General features: G+C 71.0%; 2 protein-coding genes and 1 non-coding gene across 3 annotated transcripts; 1 reads left to right on the top strand and 2 right to left on the bottom strand.

Moving 5' to 3' along the window:
• Positions 1-9: 9 nt before the first annotated feature.
• LOC142077607 (cleavage and polyadenylation specificity factor subunit 1-like) lies at positions 10-15,093 on the bottom strand (the record flags this gene model as incomplete). The annotated part of the gene is made up of 24 exons (XM_075139537.1): positions 14,878-15,093; positions 14,746-14,773; positions 13,246-13,379; positions 13,076-13,156; positions 12,812-12,963; positions 12,585-12,731; positions 12,362-12,501; positions 12,165-12,275; positions 10,455-10,548; positions 10,278-10,365; positions 10,066-10,191; positions 7,591-7,642; positions 6,158-6,252; positions 5,971-6,045; positions 4,770-4,850; positions 3,863-3,952; positions 3,652-3,768; positions 3,405-3,546; positions 3,143-3,321; positions 2,911-3,047; positions 2,642-2,816; positions 1,404-1,610; positions 199-288; positions 10-99 (listed from the first exon to the last, which is right to left on the bottom strand). Coding segments are annotated over exons 1-24 (2,775 nt in total), but the record flags the coding sequence as incomplete, so codon positions are not given.
• A 4,054-nt stretch (positions 15,094-19,147) lies between these two features.
• On the bottom strand, positions 19,148-22,502 carry LOC142077608 (zinc transporter ZIP4-like; the record flags this gene model as incomplete). The annotated part of the gene is made up of 4 exons (XM_075139538.1): positions 19,148-19,276; positions 20,944-21,131; positions 22,031-22,183; positions 22,448-22,502. Coding segments are annotated over 4 exons (525 nt in total), but the record flags the coding sequence as incomplete, so codon positions are not given.
• TRNAR-CCG (transfer RNA arginine (anticodon CCG)) lies at positions 22,299-22,371 on the top strand. The gene has a single exon. It is a non-coding gene; the product is annotated as a tRNA-Arg (tRNA).
• Positions 22,503-24,476: the final 1,974 nt, after the last annotated feature.

Below are 24,476 nucleotides of genomic sequence, written 5' to 3'. Positions count from 1 at the left end.
GCCGCGGGGCCCCCCCGGCTCCTCGCCCCCCCCCGCGCTCTCCGGCTTCTTCTTGGAGGGTTTGGGCTTCTTCTCCCGAAAATTGATGTTGTGGGGGACCTGGGGGGGGGGGGCAGGGCCGTGGGGGGGGGGGGGCTGTGCCGCGGCGGTGCCGGGGCCGCGACAGAGCCCCCCCCCCCCGCCCTGCCCCCCCCTCACCTTCTTGAAGCGGACCTTGAGGTTGCTCTGGCCCAGCTGGGAGTCGTGGGCGAAGGCTTCGTAGAGGAGCAGCTCCTGCTCCACGTGCACCTGCGCACCCCCGTCAGCGCCGCGCCCCGGCGCCGCACCCCGGCACCGCACCCCGGCACCCCCCACCCCGGCACCGCACCCCGGCACCGCACCCCGGCACCCCCACCCCGGCACCGCACCCCGGCACCGCACCCCCATCAGCGCCGCGCCCCCACCCCGGCACCGCACCCCCGTCAGCGCCGCGCCCCGGCGCCGCACCCCGGCACCCCCCACCCCGGCGCCGCACCCCGGCACGCCCACCCCGGCACCGCACCCCCACCCCGGCGCCGCACCCCGGCACCGCACCCCGGCACCCCCCACCCCGGCACCCCCCACCCCGGCACCCCCCACCCCCCACCCCCGGCAGCACCCGCACCCCCCACCCCCCGCATCTCCCGGCATCTCCCGGCATCCCCACCGCCACCGGCCCCCCCGGCCCCCCGCCATCCCTCCAGCACCCCCACGTCTCCCAGCATCCCCAGCACCCCCCATCCCCCGGCATCCCCCACGTTTCCCAGTGTTCTCCAACATCCCCAGTACCCCCAGTATCCCCAGCACCCCCCCGGCATTCCCCAGTCCCCCCAGCGCCCCCAGCATTCCCCAGTCCTCCCAGCACCCCCAGTCCCCCCGGCCAGTCCCCCCAGCGCCCCCAGCATTCCCCAGTCCCCTCAGCACCCCCCTGGCATTCCCCAGTCCCCCCAGCCAGCCCCCCCAGCCCCCCCGGCACCCCCAGTCCCCCCGGCCAGCCCCCCCAGTCCCCCCAGTCCCCCTGGCCAGTCCCCCTGGCCAGTCCCCCCAGCCCCCCCAGCATTCCCCAGTCCCCCTGGCATTCCCCAGCCCCCCCAGTCCCCCTGGCATTCCCCAGCCCCCCCAGTCCCCCCAGCCAGCCCCCCCAGCCCCCCCAGTCCTCCCAGCACCCCCAGTCCCCCTGGGCAGCCCCCCCAGCATTCCCCAGTCCCCCCAGCCCCCCGGCATTCCCCAGCCCCCCCAGTCCCCCCGGCCAGCCCCCCCGCCCCCCCAGTCCTCCCAGCACCCCCAGTCCCCCTGGCCAGCCCCCCCAGTCCCCCCAGCCCCCCGGCATTCCCCAGCCCCCCCAGCCCCCCTGGCCAGCCCCCCCCGCCCCCCCAGCCCCTCACCAGCAGGTAGGGCCGGCTCTGGCGGTTGCCCAGGGCCACCAGCAGCACCTCCCGGACCAGCGGCAGCTCCCCCTGCCGCGTCGCCTCCTCCCGCCGGCCCTCGCCCGGGGCGGGCGCCTGCCCGAAGGAGCTGTCGACCAGCACCCGCTGCCCCACCGGGAAGTTCTTCACCAGGAACACCAGGCGCCACTCCGGCAGCTGGTAGATCTGCGGCACGGCACGGCGCGGCGTGGCTCGGCACGGCGTGGCACAGTGTGGCACAGCATGGCATGGCACAGTGTGGCATGGCACAGTGTGGCACGGCACAGCGTGGCACAGTGTGGCACGGCACAGTGTGGCACAGCACGGCGTGGCACAGCACAGCACAGCACAGTGTGGCACAGTGTGGCACAGCACGGCGTGGCACGGCACAGCACAGCATGCTGTAGCACAGCACAGCACAGTGTGGCACGGTGTGGCACGGCACAGCACAGCATGGTGTGGCACGACAAGGTGTGGCACGGCACAGCACAGCACAGCATGCTGTGGCACAGCACGGCACTGTGTGGCACGGCACAGCACAGTGTGGCTCGGCACGGCATGGCACAGTGTGGCACGGTGTGGCACAGCACAGCACAGCACAGCACAGCATGCTGTGGCACAGCACGGCACTGTGTGGCACGGCAGAGCACAGTGTGGCTCAGCACAGCATGGCACAGCATGGCACGGCATGGCACGGCGTGGCACAGTGTGGCACAGTGTGGCACGGTGTGGCACAGCACAGCATGGCACAGCACAGCACAGTGTGGCACGGTGTGGCACGGCACAGTGTGGCACAGCACGGCGTGGCACAGCACACCACAGCACAGCACAGTGTGGCACGGTGTGGCACGGCACAGCACAGCATGGTGTGGCATGGCAAGGTGTGGCACGGCTCGGTGTGGCACGGCACAGCACAGTACAGTATGCTGTGGCACAGCACGGCACTGTGTGGCACGGCACGGCACTGTGTGGCTTGGCACGGCATGGCACAGTGTGGCACAGTATGGCACAGTGTGGCACGGCACAGTGTGGCACAGCACGGCACAGCGTGGCACGGTGTGGCACGGCACAGTGCAGCATGGCACGGCACGGTACGGCACGGCACGGCGCGTACAGCCAGAGGCGGCAGGCGGGCACCACCACCGCCCCCCCCCGCCCTCCCGCGGGGTCCCCTCACCCCTCCCCGCTCCCCCCCCCCCCCCGCCCCGGGATCTCACCTCCATGGCGCCGTTTTCCCGTACCAGTACGCACCAATGGGTGGGTTCTGGTTTATACTGGTGGGGATCCCGATCGGAGGCAGGGAGGCTGCTGCGGCGCGGTTCCTCCTTCACCGGGCTGAAGAGAGCCCCCGAATCCCCGTAGAGCATCTCCTCCTCGTCGTCCACCGTCTCGCTGCGCCCGCCCGGCAGGGAAACGCCGAGCGTCACCGCCGCCCCCCCCCCCCCACCTCGGGGTGGGGGTGGGTGACAGCCCCGCCCCCCCCCACCTGATGTCCTGGATGAGGGTCTCGGCCTCCGAGTGGGTGCGGAGGGCGAGCTCGTCGCGGGCGCCGGCCGCCCGGCTCTCGGTGGTGAACATCCCGCTGACGTCGCGGTAGAGGCAGAGCGCGATCACCTTGGATTGCTGGGGACGCGGCGGGGACACCGAGCTGCCGCGGCGCCGCCGGCCGCGCCGTGACACCCCCAACCCCCCCCTCACCCCTGGTTTTGGGGGCTCACGTGGTGCAGTTGGGGTTTCTGGAGGGTGAGGCGGTGGGTGCGGCCCCCGTAGGTGTCGCTCTTGAGGACGAACATGGTGACCTGCCCCTCGGCGCTCAGGATCACCACGAAGGGGTCGGCGACGGCGCAGTGCACGATGGGCGAGCCCAAATCCACCGGGATGAAGTGGAGCTGGTTGACTGCGACCAGGAAAAGGCGGGATCAGGAGGGGAAAGATCCTCCCCCGTAGCACCCAAGGGTGCCCCTCTCCGCCGGCACCCACCTCCCTCCAGCAGCCGGATGCCCAGCGGCGACACCTGGACGATGTAACGGTTCTCGCCGATGTTGCCGGCGAAGACGGTGGGACCCTGGGTGGCGAAGCCGCTGGTGTCCAGCTCCATGATCTCCTGCCCCGTCTGCAGGATCTGGGAATGGGGGGCGGGAAACGACACCCGGAGATGGGACCCGGCACCCGCCGCCGCGGCACCGCGGCGCCAGGATCGCCCCCCCCGCCCTCACCGCCGCCGCACCATGGTGGAGTCCTCGCGGCTGAGGATGAGGAAGCCGTGCCTCTTCCCGTCCTCCTCGGCGGGGTCGGGGGCAGCCGGTTCCTTCTCGGCGTTTTCCCCCGCCGCGGTTTCATCCGGCTGGAAGGAGAAGCCGCCGGTGAGCGTCGCCGCGCCGGGAAGGGGGTGGGGACGTCCCCCAGGGTTGGGGGGTGGGGGGGGTGGGGACAGCGACCTCCTCCTTCTTCTGGGGCGCGATGACGGTCCACATGTCGTAGCAGCCCGGCAGCTCGAAGGTGGTCACCACCTGCGGCCGGATGCTCTTCTGCGCCGGGAGGGGGCAGGGGTGAGGGCGGGCGGGCGCTGTGGGGCGGCCCCACACCCGCCGTGGGGCAGACCCTCACTCACCGTGGGGCAGACCCCCACCCGCCGTGGGGCGGCCCCACACCCACCGTGGGGCAGAACCTCACCCGCCGTGGGGCAGACCCCCACCAGCAGACCCCCACCCGCTGTGGGGCAGACCCTCACCCACCGTGGGGCAGCTCCACACCCACCGTGGGGCAGCTCCGCACCAGCAGACCCACACCCGCCGTGGGGCAGCTCCGCACCCGCTGTGGGGCAGACCCCCACCCGCCATGGGGCAGAACCTCACCCACCATGGGGCAGACCCCCACCAGCAGACCCTCACCCACCGTGGGGCAGCCCCCCACCCGCCATGGGGCAGCCCCCCACCCGCTGTGGGGCGGCCCCCCACCCGCCGTGGGGCAGACCCACACCTGCCGTGGGGCAGACCCGCACCTGCCATGGGGCAGACCTGCACCTGCAGCCCCCCACCCGCCGTGGGGCGGCCCCCCACCCGCCATGGGGCAGACCCTCACCAGCAGACCCCCACCCGCCGTGGGGCGGCCCCCCACCCGCCGTGGGGCGGCCCCGGGGGGCTGTGGCTGGGGGGGTACAGGCAGCGCCCGGCGCTCCGGGGACAGCCCTGGTTCTGCCCAGGCTCTGCTCTGGCACCGGTATCTGACCTGCCGGCCACGCTCCCCACCGGGACAGGCCTTGGCACGGTGCGGGGGGGCGGGGGGGGAAGAGGGGGTGCGGGGGGGGTGGGGGGGCACGGGGGGGCCCCGGCGGCGCGGCCGGACCTGCAGGACGGAGAGGGCCCCGTTCTTGCCGTAGCCGGAGCAGAGGACGATCTCCAGGTCCGGCTCCGGGCTGCTCTGGAACTGGGAGGAGGAGAAACGGCCGCTGGCACCCGGGGGGCTGCAGGCAGGAGTGGGCAGGGGCAGGCAGGGCACGGGGGGCTGCAGGCAGGGGCAGGCAGGGCACAGGGGCTGCAGGCAGGAGCAGGCAGGGCATAGGGGCTGCAGGCAGGAGCAGGCAGGGCACAGGGGGCTGCAGGCAGGGCATAGGGGCTGCAGGCAGGAGCGGGCAGGGGCAGGCAAGGCACAGGGGGCTGCAGGCAGGGGCGGGCAGGGGTGGGCAGGGGCAGGCAGGATGGGCAGAGGCAGGCAGGGTCAGGGGCTGCAGGCAGGGGCGGGCAGGGCACAGGGGGCTGCAGGCAGGGGTGGGCAGGGGCATGCAGGGGCAGGCAGTGGTGGGGGCTGCAGGCAGAGGCAGGCAGGATGGGCAGGGGCACGCAGGGTCAGGGGCTGCAGGCAGGGGCGGGCAGGGGCAGGGGTAGGCAAGGGCAGGCAGGATGGGCAGGGGCAGGCAGGATGGGCAGGGGGCTGCAGGCAGGGGCGGGCAGGGCACAGGGGGCTGCAGGCAGGGGTGGGCAGGGCACAGGGGGCTGCAGGCAGGGGTGGGCAGGGGCAGGCAGGGCATAGGGGCTGCAGGCAGGGGCAGGCAGGGCACAGGGGGCTGCAGGCAGGAGCAGGCAGGGGCAGGCAGGGCACGGGGGCTGCAGGCAGGAGCAGGCAGGGGCAGGCAGGGCACGGGGGCTGCAGGCAGGGGCAGGCAGGGGCGGGCAGGGGCAAGGGCTGCAGGCAGGGGCGGGCAGGGGTGGGCAGGGCACAGGGGGCTGCAGGCAGGGGTGGGCAGGGGCATGCAGGGGCAGGCAGTGGTGGGGGCTGCAGGCAGAGGCAGGCAGGATAGGCAGGGGCACGCAGGGTCGGGGGCTGCAGGCAGGGGCGGGCAGGGGCAGGGGCAGGCAGGGGCAGGCAGGATGGGCAGAGGCAGGCAGGGTCAGGGGCTGCAGGCAGGGGCGGGCAGGGCACAGGGGGCTGCAGGCAGGGGCAAGGGCTGCAGGCAGGGGCGGGCAGGGGTGGGCAGGGGACAGGGGGCTGCAGGCAGGGGCAGGCAGGGGCAGGCAGGGCAGGGGCTGCCGTCCTTGCCCGCGCTCACCTCCTCGGAGAGGAAGGCCGGCTCGCCCATGGCGGCGTTGGCGCAGGGCCCGATGTTGAGGATGCTGTCGCAGACCTGGAGGGGCCGAAGGGAGGCGGGGCTGGGGGGTGACACGGGGAGGGGACACGGGGAGGGGACACGGGGGGCCCCCAGCCCCCCAGGGGGTCCCCCGCCCCCCCCCGGGTACCTCGAAGGAGTAGGTGGCGAGCTGGGTGCCCGACTGCGCCTCGCTGCCGTACACCTCGATCTCGTCCACCTCGTCCTGCGGCGCCGACTTCCCTCCTGCACGGGGAGACCGCGTCACCCCGCCACCGCGTCACCCCCTGTCACCGCGTCACCCCCCTGCCACCTCCCCCGTCACCGCGTCACCCCGTCACCGCGTCACCCACTGTCACCGTGTCACCCCATCATCCCCTGTCACCGTGTCACCCCGTCACCGTGTCACCCCCCTGCCACCTCCCCTGTCACCGCGTCACCCCATCACTGCGTCACCCCGTCACCCCATCACCCACTGTCACCGTGTCACCCCATCATCCCCTGTCACCGTGTCAGCCCGTCACCGTGTCACCCCATCATCCCCCGTCACCACGTCACCCCCCTGCCACCTCCCCCGTCACCACGTCACCCCATCACTGCGTCACCCCGTCACCCCATCATCCCCTGTCACTGTGTCACCCCGTCACCCCCCTGCCACCTCCCCCGTCACTGTGTCACCCTGTCACCGCGTCACCCCGTCACCGCGTCACCCACTGTCACCGTGTCACCCCATCATCCCCTGTCACCGTGTCACCCCGTCACCATGTCACCCCGTCACCCCCCCTGCCACCTCCCCTGTCACCACATCACCCCCCTGCCACCTCCCCCGTCACCGCGTCACCCCATCACCGCGTCACCCCGTCACCCCATCACCCACTGTCACCATGTCACCCCATCATCCCCTGTCACCATGTCACCCCATCACCCCCTGTCACCATGTCACCCCATCACCGTGTCACCCCCCTGCCACCTCCCCTGTCACCGCGTCACCCCCTGTCACCTCCCCCATCACCCCGTCACCGCGTCACCCACCCCCTGTCACCGCATCACCCCGTCACCTCCCCCATCACCCCGTCACCCCCTGTCACCGCATCACCCCCTGTCACCTCCCCCATCACCCTGTCACCCCGTCGGTCACCGTGTCACCCCCTGCCACCTCCCCCATCACTGCATCACCCCCTGTCACCCTGTCACCCCCTGTCACCGCGTCACCCCCCCGACACCTCCCCCATCACCGCGTCACCCCCGTCACCGCATCATCCCCCACCATCGCCACGTCACCCCCATCTGTCACCGCATCGTCCCCCCGTCACCGTGCCACCCCCGCCACCATCACATCAGCCCCTGTCGCTGCGTCACCCCCCGCTGTCACCGCGTCACCCCGTCACCGTGTCAGCCCCCTGCGTCCCCCCCGTCACCGCGTCACCTCCCCGCCTGTCACCGTGTTGTCACATCACCCTCCCTGCCACTGCATCACCCCTCCCGTCACCGCGTCACCCCCCGTCGCCCCCCACCATCACCGCGTCCCCCCCCGGGTGACGCCGGGCCCCCGCGTCCCCGCGACGCCCCGGCGCTGGCACCCACCTGCCCAGGGCCCCGAGGGCTCCGACCGCTTCTTCTTCACGGGGGGCTCCTCCTGGGGGGGACCCGGGGTGGGGTCGGGGGTCCCGGGGTGGGGGTTGGGGGACATGGGGAGGGGGTTGGGGGACCCGGGGTGGGGGTCGGGGGTCCCGGGGTGGGGGTCGAGGACCCGGGGGGGATCCACAGTGGGGGTTGGGGGTCCCAGGGTGGGGGTCGGGGGTCCCAGGGTGGGGGTCGGGGGACATGGGGTGGGGGTCGGGGGTCCCGGGGTGGGGGTCGAGGACCCGGGGTGGGGGTCGGGGGACATGGGGAGGGGGTCGGGGGTCCCGGGGAGGGGGTCGAGGACCCGGGGTGGGGGTTGGGGGACCCGGGGGGGGATCCACAGTGGGGGTCGAGGACCCGGGGTGGGGGTCGGGGGACATGGGGAGGGGGTCGGGGGACATGGGGTGGGGGTCGGGGGTCCCGGGGTGGGGGTCGGGGGACCCGGGGGGGATCCACAGTGGGGGTTGGGGGTCCCGGGGTGGGGGTCGAGGACCCGGGGTAGGGGTCGGAGGACATGGGGTGGGGGTCGGGGGACCCGCGGGGGAATCCACAGTGGGGGTCAGGGGACCTGGGGTGGGTGTTGGGGGACATGGGGAGGGGGTCGAGGACCCGCGATGGGGTCGGGGGTCCTGGGGTGGGGGTCGAGGACCCGGGGTGGGGGTCGGGGGTCCCGGGGTGGGGGTCGGGGGACATGGGGAGGGGGTCGAGGACCCGGGGTGGGGGTCGGGGGACCCGGGGGGGATCCACAGTGGGGGTTGGGGGTCCCAGGGTGGGGGTCGGGGGACATGGGGTGGGGGTCGGGGGTCCCGGGGTGGGGGTCGGGGGACATGGGGTGGGGGTCGGGGGACCCGGGGGGGATCCACAGTGGGGGTTGGGGGTCCCGGGGTGGGGGTCGGGGGACATGGGGTGGGGGTCGGGGGACCCGCGGGGGAATCCACAGTGGGGGTCAGGGGACCTGGGGTGGGTGTTGGGGGACAGGGGGAGGGGGTCGAGGACCCGGGGTGGGGGTCGGGGGACAGGGGGAGGGGGTCGAGGACCCGTGATGGGGTCGGGGGTCCTGGGGTGGGGGTCGAGGACCCGGGGTGGGGGTCGGGGGTCCCGGGGTGGGGGTCGGGGGACATGGGGAGGGGGTCGAGGACCCGGGGTGGGGGTCGGGGGACATGGGGTGGGGGTCGGGGGACCCGGGGTGGGGGTCGGGGGACCCGGGGGGGATCCACAGTGGGGGTTGGGGGTCCCAGGGTGGGGGTCGGGGGACATGGGGTGGGGGTCGGGGGTCCTGGGGTGGAGGTCGAGGACCCGGGGTGGGGGTCGGGGGACATGGGGTGGGGGTCGGGGGTCCCGGGGTGGGGGTCGGGGGACATGGGGTGGGGGTCGGGGGTCCCGGGGTGGGGGTCGGGGGACATGGGGTGGGGGTCGGGGGTCCCGGGGTGGGGGTCGGGGGACATGGGGTGGGGGTCGAGGACCCGGGGTGGGGGTCGGGGGACCTGGGGTGGGGGTTGGGGGACCCGGGGTGGGGGTCGGGGGACCCAGGCTGGGGGTTGGGGGGCCCAGGGGGGGATCCACAGTGGGGGTTGGGGGGCCCGGGGTGGGGGTCAGGGGAACCTGGGATGGGGGTGGGGGGCCCTGGGTTTCGGGGTCCCGGGGACCTGGGATGGGGGTTTGGGGTCCCGGGGTGGGGGTTGAGGGACCCAGGGTGGGGGTTGAGGGACCTGGGATGGGGGTTGGGGGGACCTGGGTTTTGGGGTCCTGGGTTTTGGGGTCCCGGGGTGGGGGGGGACTCAGGGTGGGGGTTGGGGTCCTGGGATGGGGGTTGGGGAACCCCGGTGGGGGTGGGGGGACCCAGGGTGGGGGTTGGGGGCCCTGGCTTTTGGGGTCCTGGGTTTTGGGGTCCCAGGGTGGGAGTGGGGGGGACCCGGGGTGGGGGACATGGGACGGGGGTCAAGGTCCTGGGATGGGGGTCGGGGTCCTGGGATGGGGGTTGGGGGACCTGGGTGGGGGTGGGGGGCCCTGGCTTTTGGGGTCCTGGGTTTTGGGATCCCAGGGTGGGGGTGGTGGGGACCCGGGGTGGGGGTAGGGGACATGGGACGGGGATCAAGGTCCTGGGATGGGGGTTGGGGGACCTGGGTGGGGGTGGGGGGCCCTGGCTTTTGGGGTCCTTTTGGGACCCGGGGGTGGGGGTGGGGGACATGGGACGGGGGTCAAAGTCCTGGGATGGGGGTTGGGGGACCCGGGTGGGGGTGGGGGACCCTGGCTTTTGGGGTCCTTTTGGGACCCCGGGGTGGGGGTGGGGGGGACTCAGGACTCAGGGTGGGGGTCGGGGACATGGGATGGGGGTTGGGGGACCTGGGTGGGGGTGGGGGGCCCTGGCTTTTGGGGTCCTTTTGGGACGCGGGGGTGGGGTCCCCGGGGTGGGGGCGGGCCCCCCCGTGGCCTCACCTGCCTGTCGGCCGCCTCCCTGCCCCCGCCGGCCGGGGCCTCCTGCAGCTTCTCGGTGTATTTGAGCAGCAGGGAGTTCCCCAGGCGCGACCCCAGGAACAGGTACCCCGGCTCCAGCGTCACCATCTGCGGGGGGAGGCGGGGGTGACGGGGGGGACCCCTCCAAGGCGCGGGGTGGGGTGGGGGGGGGTCCCCACGGCCCCGGGGCTCACGCAGGTGGTGAGGACGCTGGCGGCCGCCTTGTCGAAGTGGAAGGAGCGGACGCTGCGCATCCCGTCCGTGATCAGCGTCAGGACGTAGCTGGGGACAGAGGGGACACGGTGGGGACGCTGGCACCCGCGGCCCCCCCAGGGCCCCCCCAGGCCCCCCCAGGGCCCCCCCAGGCTTACATCTCCCCTCCTTTCAGCGAGATGACCATCTTGTCGTAGGAGATGAAGGTGGCCTGGGCGCAGTCCAGCGTCACCTTCACCCCGTCCTGCACGCCTGGGGGAGAGGGCGGTGAGAGCCCCCACAGCCCCGAACCGGGGGGGGCAGGAGGGGGAGGAGGAGGAGGAGGAGGAGGAGGAGGAGGAGGAGGAGGAGGAGGAGGAGAACGAAGAGGAGAACAAGAAGGAAAACGAGGAGGAGAATGAGCAGGACAAGGAAAAAGAGGAGGAAAAGAGAAGAAGACGAACAAGGACGAGGGGTTTGAGGATGAGGAGGATGAAGAGAAAGAGAATGAGGAAGAAAAGAAGGGTGATGAGAAAAAAAGAATAAGAAGGACAACAAGACGGACGACAACAAGAAGAAGCACAAGGACGAGGAGGAGAACAAGGATAAGGAGGAGCACGAGGAGGAGGACAAGGACGAGGAGGAGGACGAGGATAGGAGGAGGACAAGGACGAGGAAGAGGACAACGACGAGGAGGAGGACAAGGATAGGAGGAGGACAACGATGAGGACGAGGACAACGATGAGGACGAGGACAACGATGACGATGACGATGAGAAGAAGGAGAATAAGGAGAACGACAATCAGAAAGAGAATGAGGATGAAAAACAAAAGGATAAGAAAGAGGATGAGGATGAAGAGGATGAGGATGAAGAGGATGAGGATGAAGAGGATGAGGATGAAGAGGATGAGGATGAAGAGGATGAAGATCAAGAGGAGAACGAGCAGGAAGACAACAAGAAAGAGACGAAAGATGAGCAGCACGAGAAGCAGGATGAGCAGGAGCAGGACAAGGGCAACGAAGAGGAGGGGGAGGAGGAGGAGGAAGAGAATGAGGACGAAGAGGATGAGAAGAAAGAGGATGAGAAGCAGAAAGAGAACAAGGAGGAGAACAAGGAGCGTGAAGAGGAGGAGGATGAGGATGAAGAGGAGGAGAACGACGAGGACGACAAGGATGAAAAGGAGGAGGATGAGGAGGAAGAGTACGAGGAGGAGAACGAGGATGAAGAGAATGAGGAGGAAAAGGAGGACGAGCAGCAGAAGAACGAGAAAGAGGAGGATGAGGAGCACGAGAAGCAGGATGAGGAGCAGGACAAGGAGGACGAGGGGAAGGGGGATGAGGAGGACAAAGAGGATGAGAAGGAGGAGGATGAGGAGAACAACAAGGAGGAGAATGAGAAGAATGAAGAGGAGGAGAACGAGGAGAAGGAGGACGAGGAGGAGGAGGACGAGGAGGACAAGGAGCAGGAGAAGGAGAAGGAGGAGGAGGACGAGGAGGATGAGGACAAGGACGAGGAGGACGAGGACAAGGAGGAGGAGGAGAACAAGGACGAGGAGGAGAAGGAGAACAAGGATGAGGAGAACGAGGAGAACAAGGACGAGGAGGACAAGGACGAGGAGGACAAGGACGAGGAGGACAAGGACGAGGACGAGGAGGACGAGGAGGAGGACGAGGAGGAGGACGAGGAGGAGGACGAGGAGGAGGACGAGGACAAAGACGAGGAGGACGAGGACAAGGACGAGGAGGACAAGGACGAGGAGGACGGGGACGAGGAGGACGGGGACGAGGAGGACAAGGACGAGGAGGACAAGGACGAGGAGGACAAGGACGAGGAGGACAAGGCCGAGGAGGACAAGGCCGAGGAGGAGGACGCCGATGGCGGCCCTTACGCAGGGGGAAGACGGTGGTGCCGTTGGTGAGGCTGTTGAGGGCCACCCCGTAGGGCGGGACGCTCTGGTTGAGGTACAGCAGCGAGTTGACGGCGAAGATCACCACCCCCCCTGCCACCAGAGAGACCGAGAGAACCCCGTCACCGCCCACGTCACCGTCACCGCCCCGCCGCCGCCGCCGCCGCGCCGGCGCTCACCGATGGGCTTGGGGACGGGCAGCGCCTGGGTGCAGTCGAAGGGGAGGTTGCTGAGGGACCAGATGACGGGGTGGACCTTCTGCATGATGTTGAGGGAGATGGCCACGATGCTGCAGGTGTCCTGGCGCACCGCCACGCGCCTGCGCGGGGAAGGGGGGGGAGACACCGCGTCACGGCCCCCGCCGCCGCCGCCGCCGCCAACCGCGACCGGGCGGAACCTCACCCCGGCCAGGTCTGGTTGGGTTCGAAGAGGATGAGGAGGGTGGGCTCGTAGTAGCCGTAGAGGAACTGCATGTCGATGATGTTGAGGAGCTTCTCGTCCAGCTCCCGCACGTCGATGATGTAGCTGGGCAAGAAGCTGGACTTCTGCCTGCCGGGGGGGGAAACGGCTCAGGAGACCCCTCCCCAGCACCCATGGGTGGGGGTGTCTCAGCGAGGCGGGGGGCTCACCCCTCTCCCACCAGCCCCTCGTGCTCGTCGGTCAGGGTGTCGCGGCGGAAGGGCAGGACCACCAGGCGGGTGCCGTAGATCAACATGACGGCGCAGCGCCCGTCGGGGTCCACCCGCACCCGGGGGATGTGGACGTTCTGCACGAAGCCGTCCTGCCGCCGACGCGGGGAAGAAGAGATTTTTAGGGGGACACCCCCCACCCCCCCCACACCCTTCCACGGGAGAGGAACCCCCCAGAATCCCTCTCCCGGTCTCGGGGCCCACCCTCAGCTCCGGCTCTTCGAAGTAGTGGAGGGAGAGCGTCTTCAGGTCGTGGGTGCCGGGGTCGTACTCCACCACCGAGAGCTGCAAGGGGAGGCGGGGGGTGATGGGTGGGAGCCCCCCCCAAAAGCCAACCCTCCCTCGGGGGGGGTTTTTGGGGTCCCCCCGCCCACCTTGGCGTCCTTGAAGCTGAGGAGGAGGGCGTCCCGCTTGGCCCCCGCCAGCTGCACGCTGGCCATGGACATGACGTTGCCGAAGAAGGCGAAGGAGGCCACCAGCTCCAGCTTCTCCTTGTGCCCTTTGCCTTCTGCGGGCGGGGCAGGGTGGGGCAGGGCGGGGCAGGGCGGGGCGGGGCTGCCCAGCCCCACCCGGAGACCCTCGGGGGGGGGGGAGGGGGGGTCGTCGCTCTCCCTTGACCCCCCCAACCCCAGCTCGCTGGCACCCTCCAACATCGACCCCGTGGAGTGGGAACTCCCTGCCCGTCCCTGCCCGTCCCTCCTCCCTGCCCGTCCCTCGTCCCTGCCCGTCCCTGCCCATCCCTTGTCCCTGCCCGTCCCTCCTCCCTGCCCGTCCCTCGTCCCTGCCCGTCCCTGCCCATCCCTTGTCCCTGCCCATTCCTCCTCCCTGCCCATCCCTGCCCGTCCCTTGTCCCTGCCCATTCCTCCTCCCTGCCCGTCCCTGCCCATCCCTTGTCCCTGCCCATTCCTCCTTCCTGCCCGTCCCTGCCTGTCCCTCGTCCCTGCCCGTTCCTCCTCCCTGCCCATCCCTGCCCGTCCCTGCCCATCCCTGCCCATCCCTCGTTCCTGCCCATTCCTCCTCCCTGCCCATCCCTGCCCATCCCTGCCCGTCCCTGCCCGTCCCTCGTCCCTGCCCATTCCTCCTTCCTGCCCGTCCCTGCCCATCCCTGCCCATCCCTCGTTCCTGCCCGTTCCTCCTCCCTGCCCATCCCTGCCCATCCCTGCCCGTCCCTGCCCGTCCCTCGTCCCTGCCCATCCCTCGTCCCTGCCCATCCCTGCCCGTCCCTCGTCCCTGCCTGTCCCTGCCCATCCCTCGTCCCTGCCCGTCCCTGCCCGTCCCTCGTCCCTGCCTGTTCCTCCTCCCTGCCCATCCCTGCCCATCCCTCCTCCCTGCCCGTTCCTCCTCCCTGCCCGTCCCTGCCCGTCCCTCGTCCCTGCCTGTCCCTGCCCGTCCCTGCCCATCCCTCGTCCCTGCCCATCCCTTGTCCCTGCCCCTCCCTGCCCATCCCTGCCCGTCCCTCATCCCTGCCCGTCCCTGCCCATCCCTGCCCGTCCCTCGTCCCTGCCCGTCCCTGCCTGTCCCTCATCCCTGCACATCCCTGCCCGTCCCTCATCCCTGCCCGTTCCTCCTCCCTGCCCGTCCCTGCCCATCCCTCCTCCCTGCCCGTCCCTGCCCGTCCCTGCCCCCCCGGGCTCATCTCCTGGGGGGGCTCAGTCCCCAAACCAAGATCTCCCACCCCCCACCTCATCTCCTGGGGGGCACAGGGACCCCCCCCCAAACCCTAAAATCAGGGGCGGGACACCCCCAAAAAACCCTGGAGGGGGGCGTCACCCTCAAAAAAGCCTTGGGGGGCTCCAAAAAAGCTTTGGGGGGCCCCCAAAAAGTCTTGGGGGGGGGGGGTCACCCCCTAAAAAAACTGGCGGGGGGTCACCTACCCGTGTTCCGGTCTCCTTTAGCAGCCGTCTGCGAGGGAAAAGGGGGAGAAACGTCAGCCCCCCGATATAGGAAACCCCCCCAATTTTTTTTGGGGGGGGTCCCCAGGTTTTGGGGGGGGGGGTTTTTTTAACCTCGCAGTCGTGGTTGAGGCGATAGACGTAGAGCTGGGAGGTGCCGGCCACCACCAGGTTCCGCTCGGCGTTGGAGAAGAAGTTGCAGAACATGGAGAACTCCAGCCCCGTGGGGGGGTGGGCTTGTTTGTAGACGGCGTACATCCCCCCCTCCTGGGTTTTGGGGGGGTCCTCACGTACCCCACCACCCCCCCCCACTCCAAAAAAAAAAAAAATCAAACACCTAGGAAGCAAAAGCAGGGATCTCTTGGGGTGCCGGGCCCCCCCCCCCCCTGCGGGGGGGGGCCCGGCACCCCAAGAGGTCCCTGCTTTTGCGGAGGTTCTGCACCCCCCGATTGCTCAGCGCCCCCCAAAACCCATCTCCCCCCACCCCCAAAATCCCCCCACGGGGCTCCCCATCCCCCCAGGGGTCCCCCATCTCCCCCCCAGGGGCCCCCCACGCCCCCTATCTCACCCCACGGGCCCCCCCCTAAATCCCCATGCCCCCCCCCCCCCCGACGATCCCAAAAGCCCCCCACGGGGCTCCCCATCCCCCCAGGGGTCCCCCATCTCCCCCCTCCTCGGGCCCCCCACAACCCCATGGGCCCCCCACGCCCCACGCACCCCCCCCACGACCCCAAAAGCCCCCCACAACCCCACGGGCCCCCCCACGCCACTCATCTTCCCCCAGGGCCCCCCATCTCGCCCCCAAGAGCCCCCCACAACCCCACAGCCCCCCCCCCCCAACCCCCATCTCCCCCCCCACGGGCCCCCTCACCCCCCCCACGGGCCCCTCATCTCCCCCACAGCCCCCCCCCGCCCCCATCTCCCCCCCACGCCCCCCCACGCCCCCACGGGCCCCTCATCTCCCCCACAGCCCCCCCCCCGCCCCCATCTCACCCCACGGGCCCCTCCTAAAACCCCACGCACCCCCCCCACGACCCCAAAAGCCCCCCAAGAGCCCCCCCCAACCCCCATCTCCCCCCCACGGGCCCCCCTCACCCCCCACGGACCCCCCATCTCCCCCCCACCCCCACGCCCATCCCCCCCCCTCACCGCCGCGCTCCGCACGCGGCCCCGGAAGCTCCGCCTGGCACCGGCGGCCGCCAGCGAGAGACCGGAAGTGCGCGATAGAGCGGCGCCGCCGCGGGCCGCTCTGCGCCGCCACCAGCGAGAGGGGGCGGGGTCCTCCAGCGCCCCGCCCCCTCCCCCCCCCCACCCGCCCGCGGCGGGGCTCGAACCCGGGGCCCCCGCGCCACCGCCCCCCGCCCCTCCCGCCTGCGCCACCGCCCCCGCCCCCGGCCCCGCCCACCGCGGGGGGGGGGTGCCCGGACAGCGGGGACCCTGGGGGGGGGGGGGGGGGGGCTCGGGCTGCCCCTCCTATAGGGGCCGAGCCTATAGGGGCCCTGCACCGCCCCTGGGCTGCACCCTATAGGGGCCCTGCACCCTATAGCGGTCCCGTATGTTACCCAGGGGCTGCACCCTATAGGGATCCTGCACCCTATAGTAGTCCTGTATGTACCCACGGGCTGCACTCTATAGGAGCCCTGCATCCTATAGGAGCCCTGCACCCTACAGCGATCCTATATGTTACCCAGGGGCTGCAACCCACAGAGGCCCTGCACCCTATAGGAGCCCTATATCCTATAGTAGTCCTGTACGTTACCCAAGGGCTGCACCCCACAGGAGCCTTGCACCCTATAGTGGTCCTGTATGTTACCCAGGGGTTGCACCCTATAGGAGCCCTGCACCCCATAGGAGCCCTGTACGTTACCCAAGGGCTGCACCCCATAGGGGCCTTGCACCCTATAGCGGTCCCGTATGTTACCCAGGGGCTGCACCCTATAGGAGCCCTGCACCCTTTAGGGGGCCCTGCACCCTATAGGGGTCCTATATGTCACCCACAGGCTGCACCCTATAGGGGCCCTGCATCCTATAGGGGTCCTATATGTCACCCACAGGCTGCACCCTATAGGGGCCCTGCACCCTATAGGGGTCCTATATATTACCCAGGGGCTGCACCCCATGGGGGCCCTGCACCCTATAGCGGTCCCGTATGTTACCCAGGGGCTGCACCCTATAGGAGCCCTGCACCCTTTAGGGGGCCCTGCACCCTTTAGGGGTCCTATATGTCACCCACAGGCTGCACCCTATAGGGGCCCTGCATCCTATAGGGGTCCTATATGTCACCCACAGGCTGCACCCTATAGGGATCCTGTACCCTATAGTGGTCCTGTATGTCACCCACAGGCTACACCCTATAGGGGCCCTGCACCCTATAGTGGTCCTATATATCACCCAGGAGCTGCACCCTATAGGGGCCCTGCACCCTATAGCAGTCCCATATGTTACGCAGAGGCTGCGCCCTATAGGAGCCCTGCACCCTATAGGGGGCCCTGCACCCTATAGGGGTCCTATATGTCACTCACAGGCTGCACCCTATAGGGGCCCTGCACCCTATAGGGGTCCTATATGTCACCCAGGGGCTGCACCCTATAGGAGCCCTGCACCCCATAGGAGCCCTGTACCCTATAGTGGTCCTATATGTTACCCAGGAGCTGCACCCTATAGGAGCCCTGCACCCTATAGGGGGCCCTGCACCCTATAGGGGTCCTATATGTCACCCACAGGCTGCACCCTATAGGGACCCTGCACCCTATAGGGGTCCTATATGTCACCCACAGGCAGCACCCTATAGGGATCCTGTACCCTATAGTGGTCCTGTATGTCACCCGCAGGCTGCACCCTATAGGGGCCCTGCACCCTATAGTGGTCCTATATGTTACCCAGGAGCTGCACCCTATAGGAGCCCTGCACCCTACAGCGATCCTATATGTTACCCAGGGGCTGCAACCCACAGAAGCCCTGCACCCTATAGAAGCCCTGTATTCTATAGTAGTCCTGTATGTTACCCAAGGGCTGCACCCCATAGGGGCCTTGCACCCTATAGTGGTCCTGTATGTTACCCAGGGGCTGCACCCTACAGGGGCCGTGCACCCCATAGGATCCATACACTCTATAGCAGCCCTACACATCACCCAGGGACTGCACCCTATAGGGGCCCTGCACCCCATAGGAGCCCTGCACCCTATAGCGGCCCTATATGTCACCCAGGGGCTGCACCCTATAGGGGCTGCACCCTATAGGGGCCCTGGGCTCCATAGAGACCCTAAACGTTTCCAGGGATTACACCCTATGGCTGGGTCCTCCACTATATAGGGGCTGTGCACCCTGAGCCTGTCCCATGGGCCTTGTAGCCCCCCGGACCCTATAGCTCCCGGGGCCCTATAGCTCCCGGGGCCCTATAGCTCCCGGGGCCCTATAGCCCCCTGCCCCACACCCTGGGCAGGGCAGGGGGAGTCGGGGGGGGGGGGGGGGGCACCCTCCAGCTGGACACGCAGCCGCCGTGGGGACCTGCACCCCTATAGGGCTCCTTCACCCCCCGAGGTTCCTATAGCCCTATAGGGCTCCTGCCCCCCAGTGCCCCCCAGCCCCCCAAACCGGGGCTCTGGCACCACCTCCCCACCTTTATTTCGGCTGCTCCCGCAGCCCCCGGTACAGAGGGGCCGGGCGGGGGCCGGGGCGGGGCCGGGGCGGGGCCGGGGTGGGGCCGGGGTGTTGGGGCGTGGGGCCAGGCGGGGCTGAGTGGTGCTGGGTGATGCTGGGATGGTGCTGGGTGATGCTGGGTGGTGCTGGGCAGTGCCAGGGCGGTGCTGGGTGATGCCGGGGTGGTGCTGGGTGGTGCTGGGATGGTGCTGGGTGATGCTGGGATGGTGCTGGGCACTGCTGAGCGGTGCTGGGTGGTGCTGGGCAGTGCCAGGGCGGTGCTGGGTGATGCTGGGTGGTGCTGGGCAGTGCCGAGCGGTGCTGGGTGGTGCTGGGATGGTGCTGGGCACTGCCGAGCGGTGCTGGGTGGTGCTGGGCAGTGCCAGGGCGGTGGTGGGTGATGCCGGGGTGGTGCTGGGTGATGCTGGGTGGTGCTGGGCAGTGCCAGGATGGTGCTGGGTGGTGCTGGATGGTGCTGGGCACTGCCAAGCGGTGCTGGGTGATGCTGGGATGGTGCTGGGCAGTGCCAGGGCGGTGCTGGGTGATGCTGGGTGGTGCCGGGAGGTGCCAGGATGGTGCTGGGGCGATGCCAGGGTGGTGCCAGGTGATGCCAGGCGGTGCTGGGCGATGCCGGATGATGGCGGGCGGTGCGGTGCGGTGCGGGGGGCGGTGCTGGGCGGTGCTGGGCGGTGCGGGGCGGTGCCGGGCGGTGGGGGGCGGCGCGGGGCGCGGGGTGCGGGGGTGCTCAGCGCCAGCCGCTCTCCTCGCCGAGCCCCAGCAGCAGCAGCAGCCCCCACCCCCCCAGCAGCCCCGAGCTCTGCAGCCCCAGCAGCAGCCACGGCCGCGGGGCGCGCGCCGCCAGCATGGCCGGCACCTGCGGGGCAGGGGGCAGGGTGGGCGCGGGGCTGGCGGCCCCCCGGCACGCGCGGCACGGCACACGGCACACGGCACACGGCACATGGCACACATGGCACACATGGCACACGGCACATGGCACACATGGCACACACGGCGCATGGCACATGGCACACACGGCACACGCGGCACACGGCACACGGCACATGGCACACGGCACACACGGCACACAGCACACATGGCACATGGCACACACGGCACACACGGCACACGCGGCACACGCGGCACGGGGCGCACACGCGGCAGAGCGTGCACACTGTGGAATGGCACGCGGTGCGGCACACACGGCACAGCACGGCATGCACACCGTGGCGCGGCACACGGCACAGCCGGCACAGCCGGCACACGTGGCACACCCGGCACGGCACAGATGGCACAGCCGGTGCAGCACACACAGAGCACGTGTTGTGGCACACACGGCACACATGTGGCACACAGCACACACGGCACGCACAGCACACGTGGCACGCACGGCACACACGTGGCACACGTGGCGCACATGCGGCACACATGCGGCACACATGCGGCACACACGGCACACATGGCACATGTGGCACATGTGGCACACGTGGCACACATGCGGCACACGTGGCACATGTGGCACACGTGGCACACATGCGGCACACGTGGCACACGTGGCACATGTGGCACACACACGGCACACATGTGGCACACGTGGCACATATGGCACACGTGGCATGCACGGCACACACGTGGCACAGGTGGCACACGTGGCACACACGTGGCACACACACGGCACACGTGGCACACATGTGGCACACATGGCACATGTGGCACACACGTGGCACACACGCGGCACACGTGGCACACACATGGCAGATGCAGCACACCTGGTGCAGCACACATGGCACACGCGGCACACGCGGCACACACGTGGCACACATGTGGCACACGTGGCACACACGCGGCACACACACGGCACACACGTGGCACACCTGCGGCACACATGGCACACATGCGGCACACACGTGGCACACACGTGGCACACATGGCACACACGTGGCACACACGTGGCACACACGCGGCACATGTGGCACACACGCGGCACACACGCGGCACACGTGGCACACACGCGGCACATGTGGCACACACGCGGCACACGCGGCACACGTGGCACACACGCGGCACATGTGGCACACACGCGGCACACGCGGCACACGTGGCCTACACGTGGCAGATGCAGCACACCTGGCGCGGCACACGTGGCACACATGGCACATGTGGCACACATGCGGCACACATGCGGCACACGTGGCACGCACGGCGCACACGCGGCACACACAGCACATGTGGCACACACGCGGCACACATGTGGCATACACGTGGCAGATGCAGCACACCTGGCGCGGCACACGCGGCACACGTGGCACACACGCGGCACCCACGCGGCACCCACGTGGCACACACACGGCACACACGCGGCACACACGTGGCACCCACGTGGCACACACACGGCACACACGCGGCACCCACGCGGCACCCACGTGGCACACACACGGCACACACGTGGCACACACGCGGCACCCACACGGCACCCATGCAGCACCCGCGCGGCCCACGCGGCGCCCCCGCCAGCACCCACGCGGCCCGCGCGGCCCCACTCACCATGCGGCAGAGCGCGAGGTGCAGCAGCAGCCCGGTGGCGGCGGCCCCCAGCCAGGCGCGGGCGGGGCCCGGGGCGCCGAGGGCCAGGCCCAGGTAGAGCCCGGGCAGCGCGGGCAGCGCCCCCGCCAGCCCCAGCCCCAGCGCCCGCCGCGCCCCCACCCCCGCCTGCGCCAGCACCGCCAGGTCCCCTGCGGGGAGCAGCGCCCTCAGCCGGGGCCCCGGCGCCCGCAGCCCCGCACCCACCCGGCACCCCCCGGGCACCCCCCACGCACCCCACGCACCCCCGCACCCAGCACCCACTGCGCAACCCCATCCCCCCACGCAGCCCCCCATGCACCCCACACTCCCACACTCCCCCCACACCCCACGCACCCCCCACGCCCCCCGTCCCCCCACGCACCCCCCCATGCACCCCCCACTCCCCCACTCCCCCACACACCCCACGCACCCCCCACGCCCCCATCCCCCCACGCACCCCCCCATGCACCCCCCACTCCCCCACTCCCCCCCCCACCCCACGCACCCCCCACGCCCCCATCCCCCCACGCACCCCCCATGCACCCCACACTCCCCCACTCCCCCACACCCCACGCACCCCCCACGCCCCCCGTCCCCCCACGCACCCCCCCATGCACCCCACACTCCCCCACCCCCCACACACCCCACGCCCCCCCCACGCCCCCCGTCCCCCCACACAACCCAACCCCACACCCCCCCACGCACCTCACACTCCCCCCATGCACCCCGCACTCCCCCCACTCACCCCACCCCCCCCACACCCCACGCCCCCCCCACGCCCCCCATCCCCCCACGCAACCCCCCATGCACCCCACACTCCCCCACCCCCCCACACACCCCACGCACCCCCCACGCCCCCATCCCCCCACGCAACCCCACCCCACACCCCCCCACGCACCCCGCACTCCCCCCACTCACCCCACACCCCCCCCACGCCCCCACGCACCCCCCACCCGCACACCCCCGCCACCCCCCCACCCCACGCACCCCCCCCACGCACCCCACACTCCCCCCCCCGCACTCCCCACCGCCTCCCCCATCCCCCCTCGCGCCCCCCACGCCCCCTCACCCAACGCGTGGGGCAGCTCGTGGCAGAGCAGCGCCAGCCCCGTGGCCACCCCACTCTGCCAGGAGGCGGTGAAGGCGGCGCCCAGCGCCAGCCCGTCCGTCAGGCTGTGCGCGGCGTGGGCCAGGGTCACCACGCAGGACAGAGCCCGTGGGCCTGGGGGGGGGGGGGGACGGGGAGACGCCAGGGGTCACCCACGGGGCACCCACGGGGGCACCCACGGGGCAGCCGCCCCCCAGCAGCCACCCGGCCCCGCCGGCAGCCGCGCCGCGGCCCAGTGGCCTAATGGATAAGGCATCAGCCTCCGGAGCTGGGGATTGTGGGTTCGAGTCCCACCTGGGTCGGGTCCCCCTTTTAGCGGGGCGGGGGGGATATGGGGTTTGGGGATGGGGTTTTTTTGGGGGGGGGGGGGGGTCGTACCCCGGCTCTGCAGCTCCTGCGTGCTCTGGTCGAGGTTGGCGTCATCCGCCTTTACCTGGAGGGGGAGGGGGGGGGGGATGTGGGTATGCGGTGCCCCACATCTGCCCCACATCTGCCCCACATCTGCCCCACATCTGCCCCACATCTGCCCCACATCGCTCCATGCCGCCCCCCCGCCCCCCACCCGCCCAGCCCCCCACTCCCTGCCCCACCCCCCAGCGCCCTCCTGCCACCCCCCCACCCCCGTATCCCACTCCCAGCCCCCCTCACCCCCACCCCCACACCCCCCACCCCCCCACCCCCCCACCCCCCCCTCCACCCCCCCAGCCCCCCACCCCCACCCCTCCACCCCACCCCCCCCAGCCCCCCAGCCCCCCCCCACCCCCCACCCCCCCCTCCGCCCCGCCCCCCCCCCGCCGCCCCCACCTCCTCCTCGGGGGGCAGCAGGGCCCCCAGCCCCCCCTCCAGCAGGAAGGCGCCGAAGAGCCCCCCCAGCACCCCCAGCAGCTGCCAGGGGGGCTCGGCCCCCCCCGCGTGGCCGTGGGACCCCTCGGCGTGGGCGTGGGACCCCTCGGCGTGGGTGTGCAGCCCCAGGAACTGCGGGGGCACGGGGGGGTCAGGGGGGGTCAGGTCACCCCCGTGTCCCCCCGTACTCCCAGGCCCCCCCGTGGGTGTCCCCCCCCATGCCCCCCCGACCCTGCGTCCCCCCGTGCCACCCATGTCCCCCCCCGTGGGTGCCCCCCTGCGCCCCCCCGGGTTCTCCTGTGTCCCCGTGTCCCCCCGTGTCCCCATGTCCCCCCATGTCCCTGTGTCCCCCCTGTGTCCCCGCTGTGTCCCCCGTGTCCCCCCGTGTCCCCATGTTCCTGTGTCCCGGTGTCCACCCGTGTCCCCGCGTCCCCCCACATCCCCCCGTGTCCCTGTGTCCCCCCGTGTCCCCATGTCCCCCTGTGTCCCTGTGTCCCCCCGTGTCCCCATGTCCCCCTGTGTCCCTGTGTCCCCCCGTGTCCCTGCATCCCCGTGTCCCCCCACATCCCCCCATGTCCCTGTGTCCCCATGTCCCCCCACATCCCCATGTCCCCCTGTCCCCCCGTGTCTCCGCATCCCCCCGTGTGTCCCTGTGTCCCCGTGTCCCCCCACATCCCCCCATATCCCCCCATGTCCCCGTGTCCCCCTGTGTCCCCCCCGTGTCCCCCCACATCCCCCCGTGTCCCCCGTGTCCCTGTGTCCCCACATCCCCGTGTCCCCCCGTGTCCCCGTGTCCCCTCACATCCCCCCGTGTCCCCGTGTGTCCCCATGTCCTTGTGTCCCCACATCCCCATGTCCTCCCACATCCCCCCGTGTCCCCCCACATCCCCCCATGTCCCTGTGTCCCCGTGTCCCTGTGTCCCCCTGTGTCCCCCCGTGTCTCCACATCCCCATGTCCCCCCGCATCCCCCCGTGTCCCCCCGTGTCCCCGTGTCCCCCCATGTCCCTGTGTCCCCACATCCCCGTGTCCCCCCTCATCCCCCCGTGTCCCTGTGTCCCCGTGTCCCCGTGTCCCCCCGTGTCTCCGCATCCCCGTGTACCCCCGTGTCCCCCCGTGTCCCCCCATGTCCCCCCGCGTCCCCACATCCCCCCGTGTCCCTGTGTCCCCGTGTCCCCCCGTGTCCCTGTGTCCCCACATCCCCCCGTGTCCCCCCACATCCCCCCGTGTCCCCCCACATTCCCCCGTGTCCCCGTGTCCCCCTGTGTCCCCCCGTGTCTCCGCATCCCCGTGTCCCCCCGCATCCCCCCGCATCCCCCCATGTCCCCCCGCGTCCCCACATCCCCCGTGTCCCCCCACATCCCCCCGTGTCCCTCTGTCCCCGTGTCCCCATGTCCCCCCGTGTCCCCCCGTGTCTCCGCATCCCCGTGTCCCCCCCGTGTCCCCCCCGTGTCCCCCCATGTCCCCCCGTGTCCCCGCATCCCCCGTGTCCCTGTGTCCCCATGTCCCCGTGTCCCCCCGTGTCCCCCCGTGTCTCCGCATCCCCGTGTCCCCCCGCGTCCCCCC

The sequence above is a fragment of the Calonectris borealis genome, unplaced genomic scaffold (assembly GCF_964195595.1).
Source record: "Calonectris borealis unplaced genomic scaffold, bCalBor7.hap1.2 HAP1_SCAFFOLD_328, whole genome shotgun sequence".
In the NCBI taxonomy this organism is placed as follows: Eukaryota; Metazoa; Chordata; class Aves; order Procellariiformes; family Procellariidae; genus Calonectris; species Calonectris borealis.
Note: the sequence above shows the minus strand (reverse complement) of the source record. Positions and strands in the feature narration are given on the sequence as shown.